Source organism: Amyelois transitella, chromosome 28 (genome assembly GCF_032362555.1).
Source record: "Amyelois transitella isolate CPQ chromosome 28, ilAmyTran1.1, whole genome shotgun sequence".
NCBI classification, from domain to species: Eukaryota; Metazoa; Arthropoda; class Insecta; order Lepidoptera; family Pyralidae; genus Amyelois; species Amyelois transitella.
In genome coordinates this window covers 614,741-637,928 of record NC_083531.1, presented here as the reverse complement: position 1 = coordinate 637,928, position 23,188 = coordinate 614,741, and the positions used below count along the sequence as shown (strand labels likewise).

At 34.3% G+C, this 23,188-nt stretch overlaps 1 protein-coding gene across 2 annotated transcripts in view; it reads left to right on the top strand.

Annotated features, from left to right (window-relative positions):
• Positions 1-3,446: 3,446 nt before the first annotated feature.
• The window catches only part of LOC106138108 (M-phase inducer phosphatase), a 28,874-nt gene continuing 9,132 nt past the window's right edge, over positions 3,447-23,188 (top strand). Inside the window, exon 1 of one of the 2 annotated variants that reach the window (XM_060952428.1) lies at positions 3,447-3,623. In XM_060952428.1, coding sequence (XP_060808411.1) covers positions 3,574-3,623 — 50 coding nt within the window. In that variant the 5' untranslated portion in view covers positions 3,447-3,573. Of the gene's footprint in view, positions 3,624-19,352; positions 19,393-23,188 lie in introns of those variants that run through there. The other variant, XM_060952430.1, reaches the window with a different exon arrangement.

Here is a 23,188-nt window from a genome sequence, read left to right as displayed (position 1 = left end):
TGTAAGAACGATTGATATTTTGTGTTGTATTTATGGGACCAATCTTCTGTTTTTTCGCAACTATATTTATATCATAAAATGAAAAGCTGCTTTCTTTTTTATTTTAGAGATCAGACAAAAAAAGATAATTTTCCATTATAAACTGATCGTTACTGGTCAACTGATCAAAGACCTCAAACTCGAAAGCGAAAAACTTCGCAAGTGGGTGAGAAAGGCCGTCTATCCCGTCACATGAAGAGAGTAGCGGGCGAGCCACAGGAGTTAAGACAATTAAATAGTATACACTAGTGCGTACCATGTGGTTCCCGGCACCAATACAAAAAAGAATAGGACGACTCCATCTCTTTCCTATGGATGTCGTAAAAGGCGACTAAGGGATAGGCTTATAAAATTGCGATCCTTTTTTTAGACGATGGGCTAGCAATCTGTCACTATTTGGATCTCAATTCCATCATTAAGCCGAGCAGCTGAACGTGGCCATTCAGTCTTTTCAGGACTATATGTATGTATGTAGTGCGTACCCAACCAGCACCACGTGTAATATTCTGATACAACACTACGTCATTTGATTCCCGCGCCATTCATATTTGCATGCCTCGATAAGAGGCGCCTGTTCATATTAGCTGATACATTATCACGTCGATACACACTGTATTATTATTTTATTTGAAATTCATGTAATTGTATCCATGTTAAATGTTTTAGGCAATAGCTTAACTTATTCCTCGGCGTCGTTTACTTAATTATTTAACATAGAGTGTTATTCCACCTTTTTTCTAGCTTTTCTAACTATAAAACTCTTGTCACCTCATCATCATCAGAAAGGCCAATCACTTCTTAAAACAAGACATATCGATTTTGATTATCGTTTTCTTTATTTTGTGTCTCACAATCTTAGTTTAAAATTTCTTCTTTAAAACTGATATATTGTTTCTTACATCTTCGAAGATTTTTATAAAGAGATAGTTCAGTGAGCATGGAAACCTCCTATATTTTTCAAAAGGGCAAAATTCTCAGATTCTAAATATCCCAAGTTGAACATGAATTTCAGATTTTTAACCTAAAGGAATCAACTTGGTTCTAGGAGAGTATCATGCGGGACTTTCAAGCGTGGGTAAATTCACAGGACTTATATCTTTCGCCCGATAGCGTGGTGTCGAGTGACGTAAGTAACGGTCATATGGAATGTGATAAGATTACAATGCAAATTTATCTTAAAGGAAGCAGCTATAATCTCGGTAGAACACAAACGGAAAGACACCAGCGCGTGTTATATATTTGTATGATTCATTTATAATGAACATCTGAGCGCCTTTATCCAATAATTCAATGATCTAATCACTATTATTAGATACTTCATGTTTTACACTAATCAATATTCAAACATCGTTGTTTTTATATTTTCATAGAACGAACGTGTTACTAAGTCGCCACGATAATAATACAATCAGCTGATTTGAAATCAGTATACATGTTAAATTTTATATTTTTGGTAAGCGTTTTGCAATAGTAATCTCTATTTTCTTGTGATTATATCTTAACCCCAGTATTTACGGAAATAGCCTCAATGTAGTACGTTACATTCAAACTATAATCTAATCCAGCCCGATATGTAGCATCCATCTAGTTGGCTTGGTCGTGTTATTAAATGTATGTGTATAATCTAAAGTTACAGACCAACTCGACTAGACAACTTGTGTGTATCTCATTTGCTTAGTCATGTCGCGGAGAGGATCGTATCCTCCGGAGGAAATAAAAAAGGACTTGCCTCGCGTTACCTCTCTAACGGCCGGCGTTTTTAAATTTGACTGGCATAGCGAGTCGAAGTTATTTCTACGACTTATGGTGCTATATATTAATATAATAAATAGCACCATAACTCACATAGAAGTAATGAATGTAAGAAAGTGTACATTTTAAGATTAGGTGATCGATACCTTTATCGATTACCAGGAAATAGAGTCAATTAATATACCTAAAGTTTAATAAACTTTAATGAATATCCATGATATCCCAAACCCAAATACCGGTTATTAAAAGTAATAATATACAATTAAGTACAAAAAGTTCTCTACAGCCTATACATCTTTTGAGGCGTATAATCGCTGAATTTCGTACCAGACAACAGGGAAGATTGGCCAACCCTCATTTCAAGCTATTTTACATGTTATATAACTGTATACATCACAATTGTTATTGACAGAAATGAGCCTCTCTTGGGCGGCATACAAAAGGCATTCCTTTCCTTCTATACCATATGATTTGAAGGGAATTCTTGGGAACAACCTTATATTTTGCAAAAACATCGAAAGTACATGAAAAAACACAGCACCATCAACTTTAAACTTTAATGTCCCGATAATATGAATCTCTGGATATTTTAAAAAGGATATTTACCTTTGCGACATCATATGGTTTAAAGATGTGGACAGGTAAAGAATACAGTGTATTTCAAATTTTAATAGGATTACGTTAGAGTTGAAAATGTATTCTGAAGAGTTAAACTACCACCATATGATTGAACTTTCAATCGCCTGTGTGTTGATTAAAGCCATATCAGTGCTTATCAATAGAAATTCTGCTTTATTTTACTTTGCAATAAGAGTGAATATTATTTTTTTGTTAATGACTGTGTGAGTGTGAAAACAGGATTTGGTGCCCATATGATTTTTGTATAACATTCCATTGATGATTTTTATATTGAATTTTGGTGCTTGTTTGTAAGTGATTAGGGTTGAAAATAGGATTTTATTTTCTCACGAGCCGATCTAGTTAGGCGGGGTTGCCCGTTGGCCTCAGCAGGCATAGCTAGGTTACCAGTTGTCATAAGAAAAAATCTACTTTTGCGCAATTTTTTTTTGCCTAATGTTGAAAACTATTTATTTTATTCAATATTTAGTCACAGAATTATTAAAAGTACTTAGTTGCTGTTAAATTCTAAGTACAGAATCCAATCAATCAAAAACACGAGCAAAAAATGCTCATAAAATAACAACACGTGTAGATTTTGTAGACTACTGTCGAAAAGGTTATTTTACGTAACCTAAAAATTTAAGTATTATATGCTAGATTTTTCTTGAAATATTATGCCTTCCTTTGTTTGAAATGTAATCCATCGAAATAATTTCGAAGTGAAGCAGGTGTACAATGTCTGTCTAAACAAAAACAAAATTTACATGAAACATTATTATTTATAGGAAAAAAAAATTATGTTAAAAAACATAACTAACGTTTCAACATATATTTTTATGTTTTATATTTTAGCATATAACAAATAAAAGTTAAATTATTCCTAAATAAGAACCAGTTAAACTTTAAGCACACACGCAATAAAAATCTACCAAAATGGTAGAAAATCCTAAAGCACATCCCTGGAGGTGAGGGGTTGTCAACAGGGACCAACGACGTGCAAGGGGGAGCTCATAATATCAGTTGTTCGCCGGCAGCGGTTGCGTTAGGTTGACTTCGACCGGTTTTAGAATAATTGAGAGAGATTTAAAGACTGAACGAAAACATGGACTTGTGATTGTGTTTATTTTCAAATTATTTTGTGTCTCGGACATTTGTGCAAAAATGTGGGGTGAAAGCAGCAAAAACTGTGAAATAAACTGCCAGTGTTCAGGGTGAGTACCTAGCTGATTATTTTTAGTCCTTTTATTTTATTTTAATTATCCTAGCCTGATTTTTTTTCTTATTAATCTATCAATTTTTATCACAAATACATTTAACTATTAGTCAGAAGTTGTATGCTTATAAATAATTTAACTTCAGTAAAAAGAATTGATCTAACTGCATTTATTTAAATGTGTACCTATTTTTCTGTATTTTAAAATATGATATGTACCTACAAGTAATAGGATTTATGTGTGTTCGTTATATTGGCGGAGCCTTCTAGATTCTATAATAATAATTCTGAAATCTTGGGCTCGCTCAAAAACTAATTACGTCATAGCCTAAAACTTTTTGGTATCCTTGAAATAAGTTGAGGTCGCCAACCTTTTTTTTCAGCCTACAATAATAGACTACAGATTAGATAATCCTAAATTCCTTATTTTGTGTTTAGAATAGGGCGACGCCATATCTTTCCCTTGGAACGTCGTAAAAGACTTATAAAATTGGGATTCTTCTTGTAGGCAATGGGCTTGGCAACCTGTTACTATTTGATCTCGACACCATTAAGCCTTACAGCTGAACGTTGAAAACAAAGTCGTGAAAAGACTGAAAGGCTTTGCTGGCTCTGCCTTCCCCATAAGTGCTATAAACGTGATTATATGTATGTATGTAATCTAAGTATGTAATACTTATATTGTGGTAAAATAGAAATTTAAATTTGAAAACGAAAGAGTTCCAATAACATTATGTACCTACGTATTATTATTGCGTGCTTTAGTCTATGCCGCTTTATCAATGTGGCCCAATTTTGGCGGGCGAAAATTCTTAATAATTAATTTTAATTGCCAAAACAACTTGATAGCGTCGCCCCACATTGATATCCGTTTCATTCATGAAAATAAATGCACTTTTAAGATGATACCGGAGACGGGCACAGGAGGTCGAGACACACAGATAGTGTTTCAAATGAACCAGTGATTAGCTATCTATCTTTATTCACCTATATCCGTTGCGGGGTAGACAGAGCCAACAGTCTTGAAAAGACTGAAAGGCTACGTTCAGCTGTTTGGCTTTATGATAGAATTGAGATTCAAATAATGGCAGGTTGCTAGCCCAACGTCTAAAAGATGAATCACAAATTTATAAGCCTATCGCTTAGTCACCTTTTACGACATTCATGGGAACGAGATGAAGTGTCCCTATTCTAAATTGCCGGGAACCACACGGCATGAACGAATTCTATCGTATAATAAACATGGGTCAGAAAATGGAGATGAGCGATTATAAGTTGCCTTATCGGATTTAGTACTTTCGGAATAAAAGTCTACATTATTTTTATAATTCAACAGTTGTCCTCGTCCTCACCCTCCGGTCAACCCCCCACTATCGAAGCGTGAAGTAGGTACGAACTTGCAACCAGATAACCAAATGTTACTTACCCCTGTAGGTAAATAGATTCTCCAATTGGAATTGTATGCCTTCGGGGTAAGATCGAAATTTGAAATTGTATGATTGAGGTAAAATGTAATAGACTGATAGGTTAGTAGGTATATCTACTTATGTCAAGGTCCGGCTCATCTTTAGAAGTTGATAACACTAATTTGCTACCATGGGATAGCCAGGGATTAGACATCTTTTATAATCGCATTGTTTTATTCCTTCCACGCCCACTCGACGTTAAAAATCTTTTTATCACCTACGATTTAGATACAACCTCTATGGTAAAAAAAAAAACATAGAGATGGTGTTTTATTACGCTGCGGTTGTCTATGCTCAACAATGGACCCCTATCCGGCGTTTGGTATAAAAAGAAGCCATTTCAACTCTGGAATAGGTTTTAGTTTTGAACTTTTCTTTTTTTTTCGTTCACGGGAGGCGCAGCCATATATTTTGAGGGCGAGTTTTCGTTTTTTTTTTCGTGGACGCTGTTGGCCTCGGACCTTTATTATAAGTAAGGCATAACTGGTCACGATTACGACTTAGACAATTGTATGAGAGCCCGGTGAACACTGAATTGTTCCGATAGTAATCGGGATAAGTCGATTAATGTTAAAGAGTCAAGAATTTGGTCGACATCGCATCGCCGCTACTAAATTTTGTAGTCACAATTTTCAGTTAAGTTTTTTTTAAGTGCTAGCGCTATAAATAGCATATTCTTATAATTCTTTTTAGTTCTTCGCTTCCTCCTGCGACCCAAAGAAGTTTTCAACTTTTCACGGCAAGAAAATAGGCATCGATTTGAGTGTACCACCTTAGATCTCGACTTTACTTTCGATTACTCGTAGAAAGACTAAAAGTGAAATAATAGATTTTTTAAAAAATAAGGAAATAATTAAATAAAAATTAACAAGAAATAAAATTAAATGTCATCGCCCTCGGAAATCGCGTCAGGTGAAATGTCAGGAGTCGTTGCGGCCATTAGTGCAAGTTCAGTCTATATCCGGTCTATTTGTCTATGGTCCAACGACCGACGGAGAAGCGAAAAAAGATCTATGATTTAAGTTATAGTTAGTTAGTTCTGTATTTAGATTGGTATAAAATTTAATACCCTTAAAATAAATAAATTACACGGGGCAAATCATTAACTTTGGCCAAAGAAGTCATTGTTTCTAGTAAGAATAACTACTTTGGTTTTTATCAATTTAGCGTCTATATTTAGTATAGTAAGGCTATGTACTCGTACTAAGGAGGTTCTCTTTAGTAAATAAAAACTGGGCTTTTCTATATTCTCTAAAAACTAAAGTCCGGTAAATCGTTACGCCCCCGCTTATGCCTGACGCTCCATCCGTTAGGACCACGGGCCGTGACGCGCCGTTAACGTACTACAAGACAACGTAACGTGACGTCACATGCTTAGATCTAGATCATAGACACGAAGGCGGGAAGAGGTGTCAAAAGTAGTTCAAATTTGTCGTTTGGGGAGTTTGAATTTTACCGATGACAGTTCCTACACAGATAGTAAAAAAAAAAATAAGTAGTAGGTACCTAAGTAGAGAAAATTTCTGTTATGAATCATAAAGATTATCTAGTTGACGATAGGGCTTGCAAAAAATTACATTGTCAGGTATGGGTCCGTTTTTTTGTTATTTTACAAAAGATAGCGATGTGATAGGACTGTCATTATTTTATTTCCCACTTTCCTATTGTCGTTTATGTTCAATGATGTATTTTTTTTTAATGGAACTTTTCTAAAATTTATTCTTACACCATTTCCATATGGCACCAATATAACAACCAAAGTTCTAAAACCGTTTATTTGTATATTATCGCCCGCATCTAGTGTTAAACTGTATAAGTTCAATGAACCCGCCAGATGTTGCACCCTAGTAGGTAATTGCTAGTAGGGTGGCGCGTGGCAGTTGAAGCCCTAGTTTGGGGAAACTCGAGCCGTGGCCATACACTGGAAAATGTGACGTCATAGTCAATGCAGGACGTCCTGGTAAAGGGTCAGGTCAAGAGTACCCGAAACCGCCGAGCTTGCATGAAGAGAGTTATGAATGTGGATGTAGCGAAGGAAGTTTGCAGAGATCGTGGCAAGTGGAAAGATGTAGTCTCTGCCTACCCCTTCGGGAAAGAGGCGTGATTTTATGTATGTAGTCAATCCATTCTGGTCTGGAAGCACAGAAAAATACAGTGAGAGCCAGCCGCTTCACTATCCGGGGCAGGTTGTGAAAAGGAATGACTAAAAAACTTTCGATTCTTTTAGGCAAAGAGCTAGCAAACTTGCTATTTGAATTTCAATATCATCATTAAGCGATACCTTTAGATTTTTTCGAGACTGTTCGCTCTGTCTATTCTATAGCGTAAGGGATGAAGTCGTCATCTGTATGTATGTAAAGACAACATACATTGTCACTTTGATTGCAGTTCCGTTATTAAAATACCACGTGATGAATCTGAAATCAGATTTTCAATCATAATCTAAGATGATAATGGAACAAAAACGCATTCACAAAAGGTTAACAGTACCAAAGCATTTTATGTTAAATTCTTGGAAAGATGCCAATGTCAATCAGTTACCATAATACGTGTAATTTTTATAAGTGAACACCGAGAATATGGTTCTGTAATACAGGCCATTATGCTATAGTTATTGTTATTCTTTGCGGTTTAAAATAGCCGCAGAAAATTGCATGTTCAGTGCAATTTTGAGCACTCTTTCTCACTATTTTTCTCGAAAAAACTGCAATGTCCCGGTGTACTATACAGACGCCAAATTAATAATGACGTGAATGGAAATTTGTATTATGAATTTGGAACGCTTTTGCATTCGAAAATTTGTAATTATCTTTTTGGGCAAAGATAACTAAGTATACAGCCACTTCCGCAATGTTTAGTTTTGCAATAAATTTTATTTATCTGAAAAACAATGAATAGGAATTGATACGAGTGGTCCAAATTGGGGTTGCGGGACTAGCGAATGGTTTGATTAGGGTGTGATACCACCTGCTTATATTCAATGAAGATGTGCAAACAAAAATACAACTTTAACGGTTCCCATAAGATCTGAAATAGAACGTAACATGTTAGCGGTTTTTTTTTTAATTATATCGATCCACTATTTTAGCGCGACTGTTTGAGATATCAATGATATTATTTATTTTGATCGTCGAATGTTGATTTTTATATAGAATTCTATATTTATCGAATGAATTTAATCTTAATTGTCAAAATATGATAATGCGCTGACAAAAAGTCGAAAGATTAGTACGAAAAAGAACTTTAAGAGGTTTTAAAGGAAGGGAAGAGAAACTGCTCGGACACCATTTTGTTACTTCGTTATCAGAACTGATGAATGTCTTAATTGAAGCAGAAGTAACATCACTAAGTACAGAGTTTGACAACGTTATAATAACAACGAAAGCAACAACAATAACGGTTCAGGAGACGTAGAGATGCTAGCGAAATGATACGAAAGCGAAAGTTTGATAGTGAGAGTTTTTTACCAAAGCGGTTGTTACATCATCGGGTTAGTAGCACGGTTACTGTTCTAGTTAGTGGTTTAGTTGGTCTTGACATTGACAATTGTTTTAGTTCTGTGGTAGAATGTAAGGACGAAACCTACAATAATAGAAGTGACGTGTGGTTCCTGGCACCAATAGAAAAAATAATAGGATCATGGATGTCGTAAATGGTGACTAAGGGATAAGGTTATATACTTGGGATTCCTCTTGGCGATGGGCTAGCAACCTGTCACTATTTGAATCTCAACACTATCATTAAGCCAACCAGCTGAACGTGGCCTTTCAGTCTTCGATGATTGTTTGCTCTGTCTACCCCGCAAGGGATAAACAAACATAGGAAAGGGCAACAGCAAGAATCCGTCTGTTTGCGTATATGTCAAGTTAAAAAGATGCCTAAGGAATCTAAGAAATTGATTAATATTACAATGAAATAAATATGACATGCTAAATACATATATAAATTCTGCAACCGTGACAGATAGTTTATATATAGTTAACTATACATTAAAGTAAACAATCAAATTATTTATCTGTGGATATCAGACTGTCCCGAATATTAAGATATAAAATCATAAACAAAAGCATGTAAATATGTCACTTCTCAAGTGCAGACGATTCTAAGGCCCGCCACAGCTTCGATAGTTTCAGACCCCACAACGGGCATCCCTGTCTATCACATCTCATTTCCTGCAATAGGTATGGTATGTCTACAAAACGTACAATTTCACGCTAAGCTTACTCAATTTGAAGTTTTGGACCCGTCCTTCAAAGTGATTTACCAAACCTGTTTTCGTTAGAGTTTCTATGGAGTAGGCGTTTCTAAAAATAGAAAAAAATGTATCTAAGATTAAGTAGGGCCGTGTGGTTCCCGGCACCAATACACAAAAGAATAGGACCACTCCATCTCTTTTCCATGTATGTCGTAAAAGGCGACTAAGGGATAGGCTTACAAACTTGGGATTCTTTTTTAGGCGATGGGCTAGCAACCTGTCACTATTTGAATCTCGATTCTATCATTAAGCCAAATAGCTGAACGTGGCCATTCAGTCTTTTCAAGACTGTTGGCTCTGTCTACTCCGCAAGGGATATAGACGTGACCATATGTATGTATGTAAGATTAAGTACATATTTAAACATCAGCTGAGTTATTGTGGCTGGCTCGTAATTGATCTACGCCATTTGAAATAGCTGTAACTCTAGAATGGGAGTTGTTAAAAATTTATTGTTATCTGTTCATAGACGGGTCCTTCAATATTTATGGATCGATAAATGCTTTAAATGGGCAATCACTTCTTGCATTACTGTTGTAGTTAAGTTTAAGAGTATTTGAATTATCAACGTTTATGCTAGAGTCACTGTTTGTTTTTTTGATGTATCATCAAAGTTGACTGGAAGAGATCCCTTTATGGAATGAGTCCGCCATTGCAAGTGATTTGTTTCTTTTATAACAATGTACTATTTTCTAGTTACTGTGTAAATTTCTATGCAATAAAGATATTATAAACAAACAAAGTTATTTAACCATATTTTCGGCTTATTAAATCAAGTCATGGAAATAACTCAACTTTTATGCTAATATTACTATTTCACTATTATTTTAAGCAAAATAACTTCACGTGTGACATCCTGATGACATAACCGGCGACAGTAACTGGAATTCATAATGAGTGTGCGAGCAGGACAGATATACACACATAAAGAGATAGAAGGTAGCCGCTGAGCCTGAATGGAGCCAGTTCTCTTCAGTTTTTTTAACTTCTTCGTTTTTTGTTTGTGGTTACATTTCTAACGATCGGTTATCGACCATAGACCATAGGGCTCGCCAGATAACATTGAAGAATATAGCTTAGTATAGCTTTTGATGGGCTAGAGCCATAGAGATCGGGCTAGATCGAATATTTGATTATTTGATATGTCAAGTTGTAAACCTTTAATAACACAATGAACAAACAAGTATTTTGCAATTAATTTAAATCGTCAGCTAAGTATCAATGTATTATCTTTTACAAAATGTAGGTAGAGACAATACCTTATATGATAGTACCTTTAAAAATTACAAATCATGGTGCTAATTTATAAAAAGTTGATAATTAATTACAGACAACGTCTTATCAGTTATAATAAATTTAGCTTATTACTTTGAAATCAACAATTGCCTGATTCTCCTCCAATCTACAACGGTTGGCGTTCCACTGCCGTCATTTCCTATTACATCATCATGTCCAGCAAATTTGTTGAATATTTACTCTAATATTGCACATACAGAACCTCAATTTCATATAGGATATTTTTTAAGAAACAAATCCTCTCTTGGACTTATGCCTTTTCAATGTCAACTTTATTCATTCTATATTGGTCAAAATCAGTCCAGAGCTACAACAGGATGGTTGGTTATAAATCATCCTAAGTGCTATTATTGACTTGTGAAAATCTAAATCAACTTCATAGTTAACATTTCGTAATTTTTCAGTACGTTCTCGTAAATAACTGTATTTTCTACAATTACCATATTTCACACTTCAAATAGAGCTGTGCACTTTCTATTTGCTCTGTAATTTCAAATCTGGAAGGTGTTAGAATCCCGTTTTGAATTCAAACTCCAACGGACGCTCGGAATTTGAACGTTGGAATTAAAGCAACTATTAAAACGTTATTACTATCGCTATTGACGGAATCCGATGATTGTATAAATATTTTATAAATCAAAAATGAAAACGTAATTTGGTTGCGATGTGTGTGTAAAAATTTATATTTTGCTTTAAGTATTTCTGATACCTATTGGCATGTATCTAAACAATCTGATCTTAGCTTTACCGAAGAAAAACACATTTCCTTTCCACATCAACTAAATCACTCACGATGTGTGCGAGAGAGGCGCATACACATCAGATAGAGACAACGACCGCAACGGCCGTTAAATCCAGTTCTATACTCGTTCTTTTTTTAAAACACTGATTTTGTTTTCTATTCCTTGGTTCCCATCTTGGTAGTTTTCTTTTTTCATCTGCATCACGTTCTAATGATGGTCTTAGTGGCCAGTTCTGGTCAGTTTTCTTTTAAAACTGGTTGAAAATCGAGTCTCGCAAGATGTATTTACTTCAACCTATTTTTATTGTTTAAGTTTTTATTATAATTATTCAAATTGATTTTAAAAAGTAAATTCGTTTATGAAATTTAAATATTGTTTCATTTGAAATCAAATAAAAATTTTAAACGATATTTTGGTTGCGTCCACTTTGACTCTGTCTAAGAGATAGGGGTGACAAATTTAAGACAATAGTTAAATTAAAACAAACAGAGCTTTACTAGTACAACGACCCGGCGTTGTTTGATTAGTCCTAGTTATCTAGACAGGATGTCGGAGTTAACGCAAGTATCGTCGCATACATAAATATAAATGTGTTTTGTATGCGCTAATTCTAAGTATTACCTACTAAGGAATTTCGATACAAAATTATTCAATTTGTTCAACCAATCGTGGAAATTCGATGCTTCGTAACTAAGATAAGTAAAATAAGAGGTGGATTAATTTTTCTAACAAAGTTAAGAATGAGATTTTTCCGACATCGAATTTTCTCAAATATTCTGCAAATATATTCAAATTTTATATGATCAGATCACAAGGACAACAAAAAGGTATAATCTACATAATTTTTTTGTCTGACTGTACACTTCATATGTAAGTAGGTACATTCATTGTTTATCATGCGTACTACATTGTATGTATCATCAAGCTTATGTTTTAAAAGTCTGGAACTCTCGACATGTGTTAGTTCTTGTCGTAAAACAGATGCTCAAAATATTTTATGAATTTATTACTTAGGTACTATATTTCGTGTGATGGCTTCTAACGCTTCTATGTGTAGGTACTGGTTAACTTTGACATTCTTGAGTTTGCAAAAAAAATTAAGCTTTTGACAACATACGCCATTCTACATTGCGTTTTTTCACACGTATGCAAACATTAAATAAATATAACACAGACATGACAACGTTGCAGATGCTGCAGAAATGCTTTGACCGTAAAACGACCTAGGGTCAAATTTGAAAGATGTTTTGTGTCCGTACTAACGAGAATCGTCAATATGACATGGGAAAATTCTACAATTTAGCTTCTTACATACCCCTAAAATTTGCACCCCCGATACGGAAGCTTGAGAAGTTTAAAAAAAAGGTAACAATAGACAATCAGATGATCCAGATTCGCACGGGGAACCTTTTGTATTCGGGTCACGACCCTGGTCGTATGAGGGGATTCCTTAGCAATGTTCGCAAATTAAAAATGTACAAGTATTGTCTCCGGAGGTTTGATATACGTGGGATAGTTAACAGCCTCCTTCTATTTTCGAATTTCAATTTGTGCTGTTCCTTAATCGAAATTTAAACTAGAGAAGGACTTTTTTTATTTTGTGACTGAATATTTTGTTTAACTTTTGTTCTTTTTCATTACATCAACATTTTTGACCGTACAGAGTCTGCGGTGTTAATCTTGAGTTCAAGATCTCTGAAAAAATATCAAAATTTGAATAATAACAAGAATAGTCAATAATTTATAATAATGTTTAATAATATGTTCGACCTTGCTCGTTTTCCGTTACTTATCAAACGTATAATGTTTATATATACTGTGTTTGATAAATCGTAACGGTTTTGCATTGTTTTTTTATAAATATCACATAAATTTAATTATAAAACACTCCAAGGAAAACATATCTATAAAATTACAACATATACCTATGTACGTGTTACGTTAAGCTGTATTTTTTTAATTAAATAATCTTCAAATTCAAACACTTCACATTTGAATAGAATAATTACAATAGATATACGCCATTAAAAAAATTTGCACAATTAACATTGGTTAAAACCAGTCTCTCTTCAAAGTTGAATCCATTGTTTATTTTATGTAACCTATGTGACTTAAAAGAGTTTTTTTTTTGTAAATAGACAATAACAGTAAAGATTGTTTATGGCTAAACAAAGGTACTAAAAGTAAAAGTCTCTTTTTAAGGTAAAAAGGATAATTTTCAAAACGCCGCCGAAGAAATTGCCATTGAATGTCCTGGTGTAATAAAAAAAAAAATATACAATCTGTTTAACGCAAGTACTTACTTAATATTTAGTTTTTTTTTTCAATAAATTAACAAAGTTCTTATAAACATTTGAAGATGTAACTGTCATACTGAATAATTAGCATAACTAATAACAAATTCGAGCGAAAAATATGTAAATGTATTCTAATGTATATAATATCAAGGGTCTTTTCCCACGAATCAAAGAATATTAAGAAGATTCATCATAATTATATCTTTTTGACTATTTTGAATTCTGTCATTTTGTTTTAGATAAAATTAGGCATGTTTCTGGAAGTAGCTATTTTTTTTCTAAATTCTTTAGTTTGAAATAACAAATCACCAACTGACGACGAGTAAGAATGAAAAATTTGCCTTATTTAATAATTTCATGTTTAATTTCAGCTCTATCGTGTTCTTGATCAATAGCATTCTTTACTTTCATACACAAATATAACTGTGTTCAAATGAATTTTGAATACAGCATTTCTTACCGTGAATAATTAACAGCGGAACAACAACTAACAGCGTTTCAAATGTATGTTCTGTTGAAACAAATGCCTTCCCATCACTCATTTCCTTCGCTCTTTACGGGCAGTAAAGCATTCTAAGTTTAAACCATAAAATCCATAGACACGCCGGTTCTATATTTGAAAACGACAGTATTGCACGTTTCAGCCAGTGACGTCATTTTAACGGTTTTTGCGCGGTGCACGCGACACCCTCTTGCTGAGTTTGACGCCATGTAAGTCTTAATTTAAGTGGTGTAAAGTTTGGAATTGATTGCTTTATTCTTTTTTTGTTTTTGGTTCAAAGACCGTTGCACTAAATCAAAGTGGGAGAGGAATGATCTCTAATGAGAGTTTGTGAGAAAGATTGTGTTTTAATAAAATTCTTCTTAGTCTGTTTATAGTTTTCTTAAATTCACACCAACCATATGTTTTTAATCTCAAATCTGATTTCAATAATAAAAGTTGACCACACAGGAACTCGCAACTCAATGACAACCACAGAGTGAGTTACAAACCACTTCCGTTCAATTTTCTTTGAATGGAATCCAAAGAGCACACGTAAAAACTTGACTTTTGAGTGAACAACGAATGTAACTTATGGTCGCACGAAGTATGTGAACTTTAAGAGAGAGGTGATACGACACACTGTTCTTAAATATAGCGTCCCTGTATATAGACATTATTTAATAACCTTTAAAGATGAATTACACAAAATTTTAAATATTTGTTAGCCAATCAACTCTAAAATGCGACTCAAATTATCAAATCATCTTTATAAACCGACTGCAATATAAGAGATAATTACTCATTAGAAAACTCAACACTTCTAATATAACTAATGACGTGATAGTATTAAATGATACCTCTGTATTGAACTCTGACATGCTCGTATCTCCTATCGTTGTTCCCAATTTCGATGTCCTAATGATCTAACGCGCCCTAGTTAGATACAGTGATATAATTACGTCTGTTGATGTCTGCGTCAACTTTTTAGGATCAGTTTATTTAAGGAACATTTGTTTATTGGTTTGAATTCTTCACGAACAAAGCATTCTTAGGTGATTATCTTCAGAGTTCGAGGTAACAACTGTACTAAAAAGGATGAAACAATGTAACCGTCTTAAAAAAATTGTATAATCCACCAAGATTGCAAGATAAAACTGTTTTGGTTGTTTGGGTTTTGGTAGTTGTAGTTGTTATTGTTTGTATGTATTTTTCTATTCCATCATTATTATAGCCTACATTTACTACATACTTTTAATCGATAGTAATCATTAAGTTCTATTGAATTTAATTATTTAAACTGTTTCATTAGTTACGTCAGTGTGCTTAGCAGCGAGACGTTAAAATCTATTTTTACTTTTGTATTTACAACAGCCAGTCTCATCCCAAAAAAATAATCCTAACCAGCCAGTGCCATTTAAAAAAACAAAGGCACAAGTGTTCCATCCTGTTTGAACGGGCGATTAGCAAAATGGCGGTGCTTTTGACAGAAGAAAGCGCGGCAAAACGTTTTTTCCCCAATTGGGTTATGATTTATGAATGTAGATAAAATTACTGTAGTTTTGAGTTTACTTACGTAATGTTTTATAATGGCCATGAAATTTACTATTATTTATTCTTATTTCTCAGACTGTCTTAAATAGATCGGGATCGCTACTGCATTTTTTTATTAAATGAAATCTTTGTTTCTTTATAGATGATAACGGCTAGCCTTGGCCTCAATGGACCAATTGCTACAGTTACTGGGTCATTTGACATCCGTCGGCGTCCGATATTAGATTATTAGAACTACCGGCCCAAAAACTTATCCTTGGGGTACACCATGCTGGATTATTATAGGATTGAATTTTATAACATGGGGTATATCTTATATACAGGTTTATCTTTGAAAGTTGTCTACACTTTTTGCTTGCAATATATAGCCTTCTTCCAAATAAACATGTAAGCAGAACATTGTCTTTACATAATGTATTGTTTATGGGCAATAAGATAATTTGTATTGTATTGTATCGTCTAAATACCTTCTATATTTCATTTTCAGCTTCGGAATTTAAATTGTTGAACACATGAGGCGAGGTTTCTTGTGATGTCGCTCAAGGGCGCGATTAGACAAGGTTTTTTTAGAGTCACGTTCGTTGAAGATTACATCTCAGTTCTTAGAGGAAAGTGTGGGTTTGAAGTTGTAAGTTATTTCGAGATTTTACATAATTATCAGGTTTTTAACCTTGTTTATGTTACTGTTTTAAGTTTGAGTAAATCATAATGCATTAATTTCTATTAAAGACCGACGTGAGTAATTTTTCAAGTTACAAGTATCCTCTTTTTTATTCATTATATATTAATTAAGTTTTTTTTATTTGGGACAAGTTGCTCCGCTTATTATCTTCATTAAAACACACGAACCGGCGCCGCAGACGTTGCAGTGCCCGACCAGTACATCACTGGCCACATAATATGTTAATTCAACAAACCAGACTAAAGCTGACCATATAATTACTAAATTCAGCGCCAGACCTCACGCACGACCCCCACCGTGGCGAACATGTGGTGCTCGCGTCCATTCGGAGGGAAACGAGCATCTGTTTGGAAATACTAAATTAATATTAAGTAGTCACTTATCAAAACTCACTGAATTGCAAAGTTCAACATCTAATGTGTCACCATCTACTTCTTGTCCTATTTGTGGGGTCGGTTCATCATGTTTTTTCTACATCGCTTATTCCATTCATTGTAACTGCCCAACCTTTTTACCCGTGTCACCCACGCACATTCCATCTTCTTTTTTCTCTTTATCTGCTCCTATACTTATGATTACGTTACGTTTTGTAGACTCTTTTGAAGTCTTCATTTTATGTTTTTGACCCGTAACTAACTGACGTCATTGTGTTATAACATTATCTTCACCACGATCTTTTAAAACAATTCCTCCTTGTGTCGTAACTAAATACAAGTTCCTGTCATTATACCACAGGATTCAAGCTTGGCTTCCCCCTTGTGGTTTGCTCAGGATGTACTACGCAAGACGTAGTAAGTTGTTTATGAATGAAAATACTGTGATTAAGATTTATGAACGACTGTCATTACTATGCCAGTTATTTGCAAACTCCTTTTATTTCTTGTTGAGAAGCTACTTTGTAATCATTTTTGTTTAGCCAAGTGCTGTGATGACTTCTTGTCAGTATTCAAGTTGTATGATGATATATCATCATCATTTCAACAACATCAAAACACTGCAGCTGGTGTGGATTAATTTAGAGATCATGTAGGGCTTTAATAGCCATCGCAATCAAGGCAACTTGTTTGATACCACAGACAATAAATATCCCTCCCTCGATTTGAATAGGGAACAATGCACAATATGCCTGTATGCTATCGATCTGTAACGGTCTTCGCCGAATGAAAAAATAATATTTTTTGTTTATGGCTTGATCGATAAGGTGTTTTATGGTGTACACTTTGAAATGTTAGTGATTTGTTTGGCTTTGAATATTAATTTGGGGAACGTAATAAAATTTGACGTCACTGTAAATAACATAGTGGGTGGTATTCTATTAAAAATTAATTTCATTCCTCCATTGTCCCAATGATACGACGATAAAAGTTTCATAAGATTCTCTTCAGCTAAGTCTTAAATTAAGAGTTAATGTGTTAATAACATTTTTAATTATTTCCAATTTAAAACAAACGTCGACGCCAGTACAGTCTTTATAGCATTTTTCTTTTTTATATCATTTGAGCATGAGACATTTCCAGTGAATTGAGAGGACAATGCTGTACTTAAATGGTTCCAGTTAGTTGAAATGACTTATCTATTTAACCCATAAGTCCAGATATTGTCAAAACAGCCGCTATTGAGCGTGGATTTCAATATGAAAGGGTAAATCGGATGCGTTCAATAATCTAAAGACTGAATGAAACGCGCACGTGCGCTTCCGGATCCTGTCTGTTTTTGCATTTTTTTATACCGGACAGGTTAAATCTTTTTTTTTTTTCAATTTTTGAATTTAAGTAAACACTTTTTTTGAGTGAAAGTTTATTTATCATTATTTAGGTAAATTGTACGGAACTTTTTCAAGAATGAAGAAGATAAAAGCACAAATTGATCTAGTTTATCGTATAAGCTTTATAACTTTTTTTAATTTTATCCAATGAGAACATGATTTTTCATTTCTTTTTTCATGCTCAGTAGTTTCAATAGCAATAATAAAGAGTATTGAAGTCCAGGTTCAATGCAATATTTATGAAAAGGTTTCAAACGACCTGTCAATATAACCAATACCTTGACGCAATATACCCATATCCCCACACATCATCTAATCTTATCTTTGCCCGCGAAAACCATCTGCCGTCCCCTTCCTTCCGTAAGGTCAATGTTCTAAAAAAAAATAGGGCAGAATTGCCTTTGCTTATAAAGTTAAGGCGCCATAGACAAGCCAATTTGGCAGCTGTTACAGCTGCAAGATTTTCACTTGTTGCTATTTCTTACGCAGCTGTTTTCACCCCCGCACGCGAGTTCAACAATTGAACTTTGTTAATGTCTTTCATTATTTGATTGGACAATACATCCGGCATTTCGTCACAGTCTTCATAAAACAAACTTATTATATAAGTTAAAAACAGGAAGTTTTGATGAAAATGTATTTCATTTTTCTTTGGCAAATTGTTCATTCGTGCTGTTTTTGAACATGTCTCGTACTATGAAGTCTGCTGGGTAAATCTGGTCCATAAGATATTTCCAAAAATTAAAGTCTCATTTTATCAAAGAAAATTTTTTTTTCATTATCAAAACCTCTTTTCAAACTAAATCAATTTAAAAAGAGGTTTAAGAGGAAAAAAAAGAACGAAACCCACATCGGTCCGTTGAAGTCAATCAAAATCGTGTAATAAATCACAGCTCCCTCCGTTTATCCTCTATTCTCATTATCTTTAACGGCTGAATCCCCAATCACTAAAGTTACATCAACTCCCAAGATGCACAGCAGCTGAGGTTGCAGCTGCTAAGAATGCACTTGTTGTTCACTTATTGTAGTACGCAGCTGAAGCCGCCCCCGCACGCGCCAAATTCTACCTTTGACCCATAACCGTTACCTATTGTTGACAGTACGGATAAGGATGTAGGGAAGATGTTCGTGCTTGAAAAAAAAATATTATCTATGGTGGGTCATTTTATATCGAACGTTTGCGGAGGATGGAAGTGTCATAGAAATTACTTAGTAAAAGGTTTTACAAGTAAGTGCGTTTGCTTACCAGTTATTTTTTTCTATGTGATATTTATATTAATAAAGTCTCATTCCCGTTTCGTTTGGCAGTCGTTCTCAATTCCACATTCATCATTCTCTTCATGCAAGCTTTATTTTTTTTCATTTCAAATTCTATGAAATCCGAAATGAAAAAGTTTCGATACCGTTATTTGTCCAAGTCAATTAAAAAAATATATAACACGATTCTTGCTATTATATAATCAAATATAATATTATATAACCAAATATTTTTATAAATTAAAGATGATCAAAGTCGAATAAAAAAAAATAACACTCGCATGCTGAAGCTACTTGCTTATCTTAAAATCTTAAAAAATGTAAACAACCTTTTTTTTCATTACGCACGGATCCAAGGATCTAACGAAACTGTAACTCCCCCAATGCAACAAGGTACTTTTGTATGCATACGTTACATTGAATACTTTATTCAGTGTGTAGGTGCAACAATAGTACCGCGCGTGCCATCATGGCGGGTGATTTTTTAATGGTGAGATTATACACCACGTAGGTTTTGTATGGAAATCGGAAATCTTGTTGATGTTTTTAATATTCTCTTACATGCCTTTATTTATTTTAAAAACAATTCACATAACTAAGACACAAGCTTAATGTGGGCCGTGAAGTCTCGTCTATGATTAATTTATATGGTTATTGTACAAAGTAGTCATTTCTTAAAAGCTTTTTTTAAGATTAAAGATCTATTTATATTTTTAGTCAGTATCAAGTTTATTTTGCAATAATACTGGCAACAAGATTGTGATTCTTAATTCAAAATATTAGGGTGGGGACGATCGATAAAGTTCCCGGTTTGTGGTAAGTAGCGCCGTTGGCAGCATTATGTTATAACGGTTTTGTGATCGATTAGTTTTTTCTGATGTTGGGGGTCGAAAGCGGTTACTCAGATTTCAAGCACGGGTCAATAGGTTAATTTTTAGTTTGATATTAGTACGAAACATGCTGAATTGTTTCAGTACATGATATTTTTGTAACGTATTATTTAGTTTTTGTAATAAAATAATAAGTGCCTACTGGAATATTGTACTTATAACTCTTTAAGATTTTGTATTACAGAGGCATAAATAATAAAAAAACGTACTAAAAGCAGTCAAATACTAAGAATTTCATAAAGCCCCGTGTAATGTTAAAGTAATTTCCTGTACCGTGAAGCGACATATCCCAGAAACAGTTGTGTCTTGTGACAACCGATTGAGCATAAACAGGATACCAGATATCCTTCCTACGACCTCGCTTCGGCAGATGCAATGTTTTTCGTTAACGGATTTTCAGGTTTTGCGGTCTTAATGCGTTCCAATGATGAGAAACATGTGTGCGGATATTTAGGCATTTTTGTCTTTGCTATACATTTGTGTTTCTAATCTTTTTTTTTTTTGCCCGGCGAGGAATGCGGCCCACGATTTTAGCATATCCATCTCATTTGTCTTATTAATATTTTAGCAGTTTTTTTTTAAGTAGGTAGACAGAGGAAGCACGATGCGTAACCTGAAATGAATTTTAGACGCTCTATAATAAATTTGTGGTTTAAATACATAATTGTTGTTATCATTGACTTGACACTTTCTTGTAACAAGTACAGTCAACAACTATTGGTTTGTAGGAACTACTTATTCACAATACTTTTACCAAGTGCATACTATGATTTAGGCTGGTATAGTTTGCCTGTTCACATAGATTCAAAGGTTATACATACATACATATAATCACGTCTATATCCCTTGCGGGGTAGACAGAGCCAACAGTCTTGAAAAGATTGATAGGCCACGTTCAGCTATTTGGCTTTATGATGGAATTAAGATTCAAATGGTGACAGGTTGCTAGCCCATTGCCTAAAAGAAGAATCCCAAGCAATTATATAAGCCTATCCCTTAGTCGCCTTTTACGATATCCATAAAAACGAGATGGAGTGGTCCTATTCCTTTTTTTTATTGGTGCCGGGAACCACACGGCACGTTCAAAGGTCAGACGGGAATATGTAATGACCTGACTTACCAACTCCCGTATCGTGGTCATAGGCAGTTCAGGGTAGTTACCAAACTATTGTTTATAAAAAAAACCGTTCCCAACGTCGAAAAACGGTTCAGAAAACCAGCTCTTCTTGAAAGCAATACAATGCATACAAAATGATGCACCACTTGTCCGCCACAAAGGCGTTCAACCCTCTCTTGGACTTCCAATCGAATTACGACTTTATCTCTATATCATTAAGGACACTGTGTTTGTAACCGTTGGCGATGCAGGTTTGATTGAAATGAATGACACTTGATTTAGTTGAGAATGTGTTTGATAGCTCCGTTAAATAGAGACTACACAAACAGTTTAGTATATTAGCGTATCTTTGGAGATTCAATTAAGGTATCGTTTGAAGCCACATACTTACAGACTAGACAAGTATCCCACACAAAAGTCCTGGATTCCTTTCCCAGATTTTTCTCATCAATTTAAAAGACGTAAAGTAAATAAACTTTACAATGTAGTTACATAAGTACATGGCGTTAAGCTAAGTCGCTTTCCGCGTATGTCCCTGTGTCTATATATATGTAAGTATAAGCATACTTCTAAAGATCTCTGCAGCTTAACTTAATGCCATTGTTTTAAAAGATTATTGATTCAAGAGGAAGATTTATATGTATTATATGCGAAATAAAGTTTTTTTCCAAAAATCAAAACAATAACAATCTTTGTTTAGTAACTTTAAAGTTTAAAACCAACTTGAATGTTAGTTAACAGTGTTAAATGTACTAATCCCCAAGACTTTGTGTGTCGTTACCGTCGCAAAAGTAAAAGTACGACAAAAAACGTTTAAAATCTTTCCCCAAGGTACTGTTCCCCGTCCGAATGCCGTTAACCGAACAAAAAGCTCCCTTGTCGTGATAAGAAACGCAGAATTGCATTCATTGTTATAGGGTCGCTGAATGGGTGATAGGCGTCAAGAAAGACTCCTTGTTATTTATACGTCAAATTATGAAAATAATTCACCAACGGTATATTGTTTCGGCCATACATAAATTATCAATCTTTACGAACGTGTTGCGCAGTGGTTGCGTTCCTACCGCTGCACATAGGCCTCGGGTTCGATCTCCGGTCAGATAATATATACATACATACATATAATCACGTCTTTATCCCTTGCGGGATAGACAGAGCCGACACTCGAAGAGACCGAAAGGCCGCGCTTGACTGTTTGGCTCAATGTTAAGAACGAGATTCAAAAATGAAACACAGCACATCGCCCGAAAGAAATTACACACATTTATAAAATCGCACCTCTTACCCGGAGGGGTAGACTGACAAGACATCTTTTAACTTGCAACGATCCCTGCACCACGTAACTCCACAGACAAGAGTTAGCTCTTAACTTTAAGAAAATTTCAACTGGAGTCGCAATGTAAAATTACTTATTTTTTCTCTTAGTTTGCATTATAAGAGACTCGCAAGAATCAATAAAAATAAAAACCAATAAAACATGCTACAAATCAACCGTTAAATCTATTAGCAATGTAAACCGTTAAACATCCTTCTGTTATTGCCTCAGATTATTCCATAACGCCCCATCCCTATTAAAGGATATTTTTTTTTTGTTGAATATTGATCACTTCTTAACAGATTTACTAAGTTGTTTAACTATTATATAAATGCACATAATAATATCTTTGATATTTAAGTATGTACCTACTATTTAAATTCTAGTAAGTAGGTAGTATTAAATAATTATTTTTGATAGAATTAATATTTACAATGTACGGAAT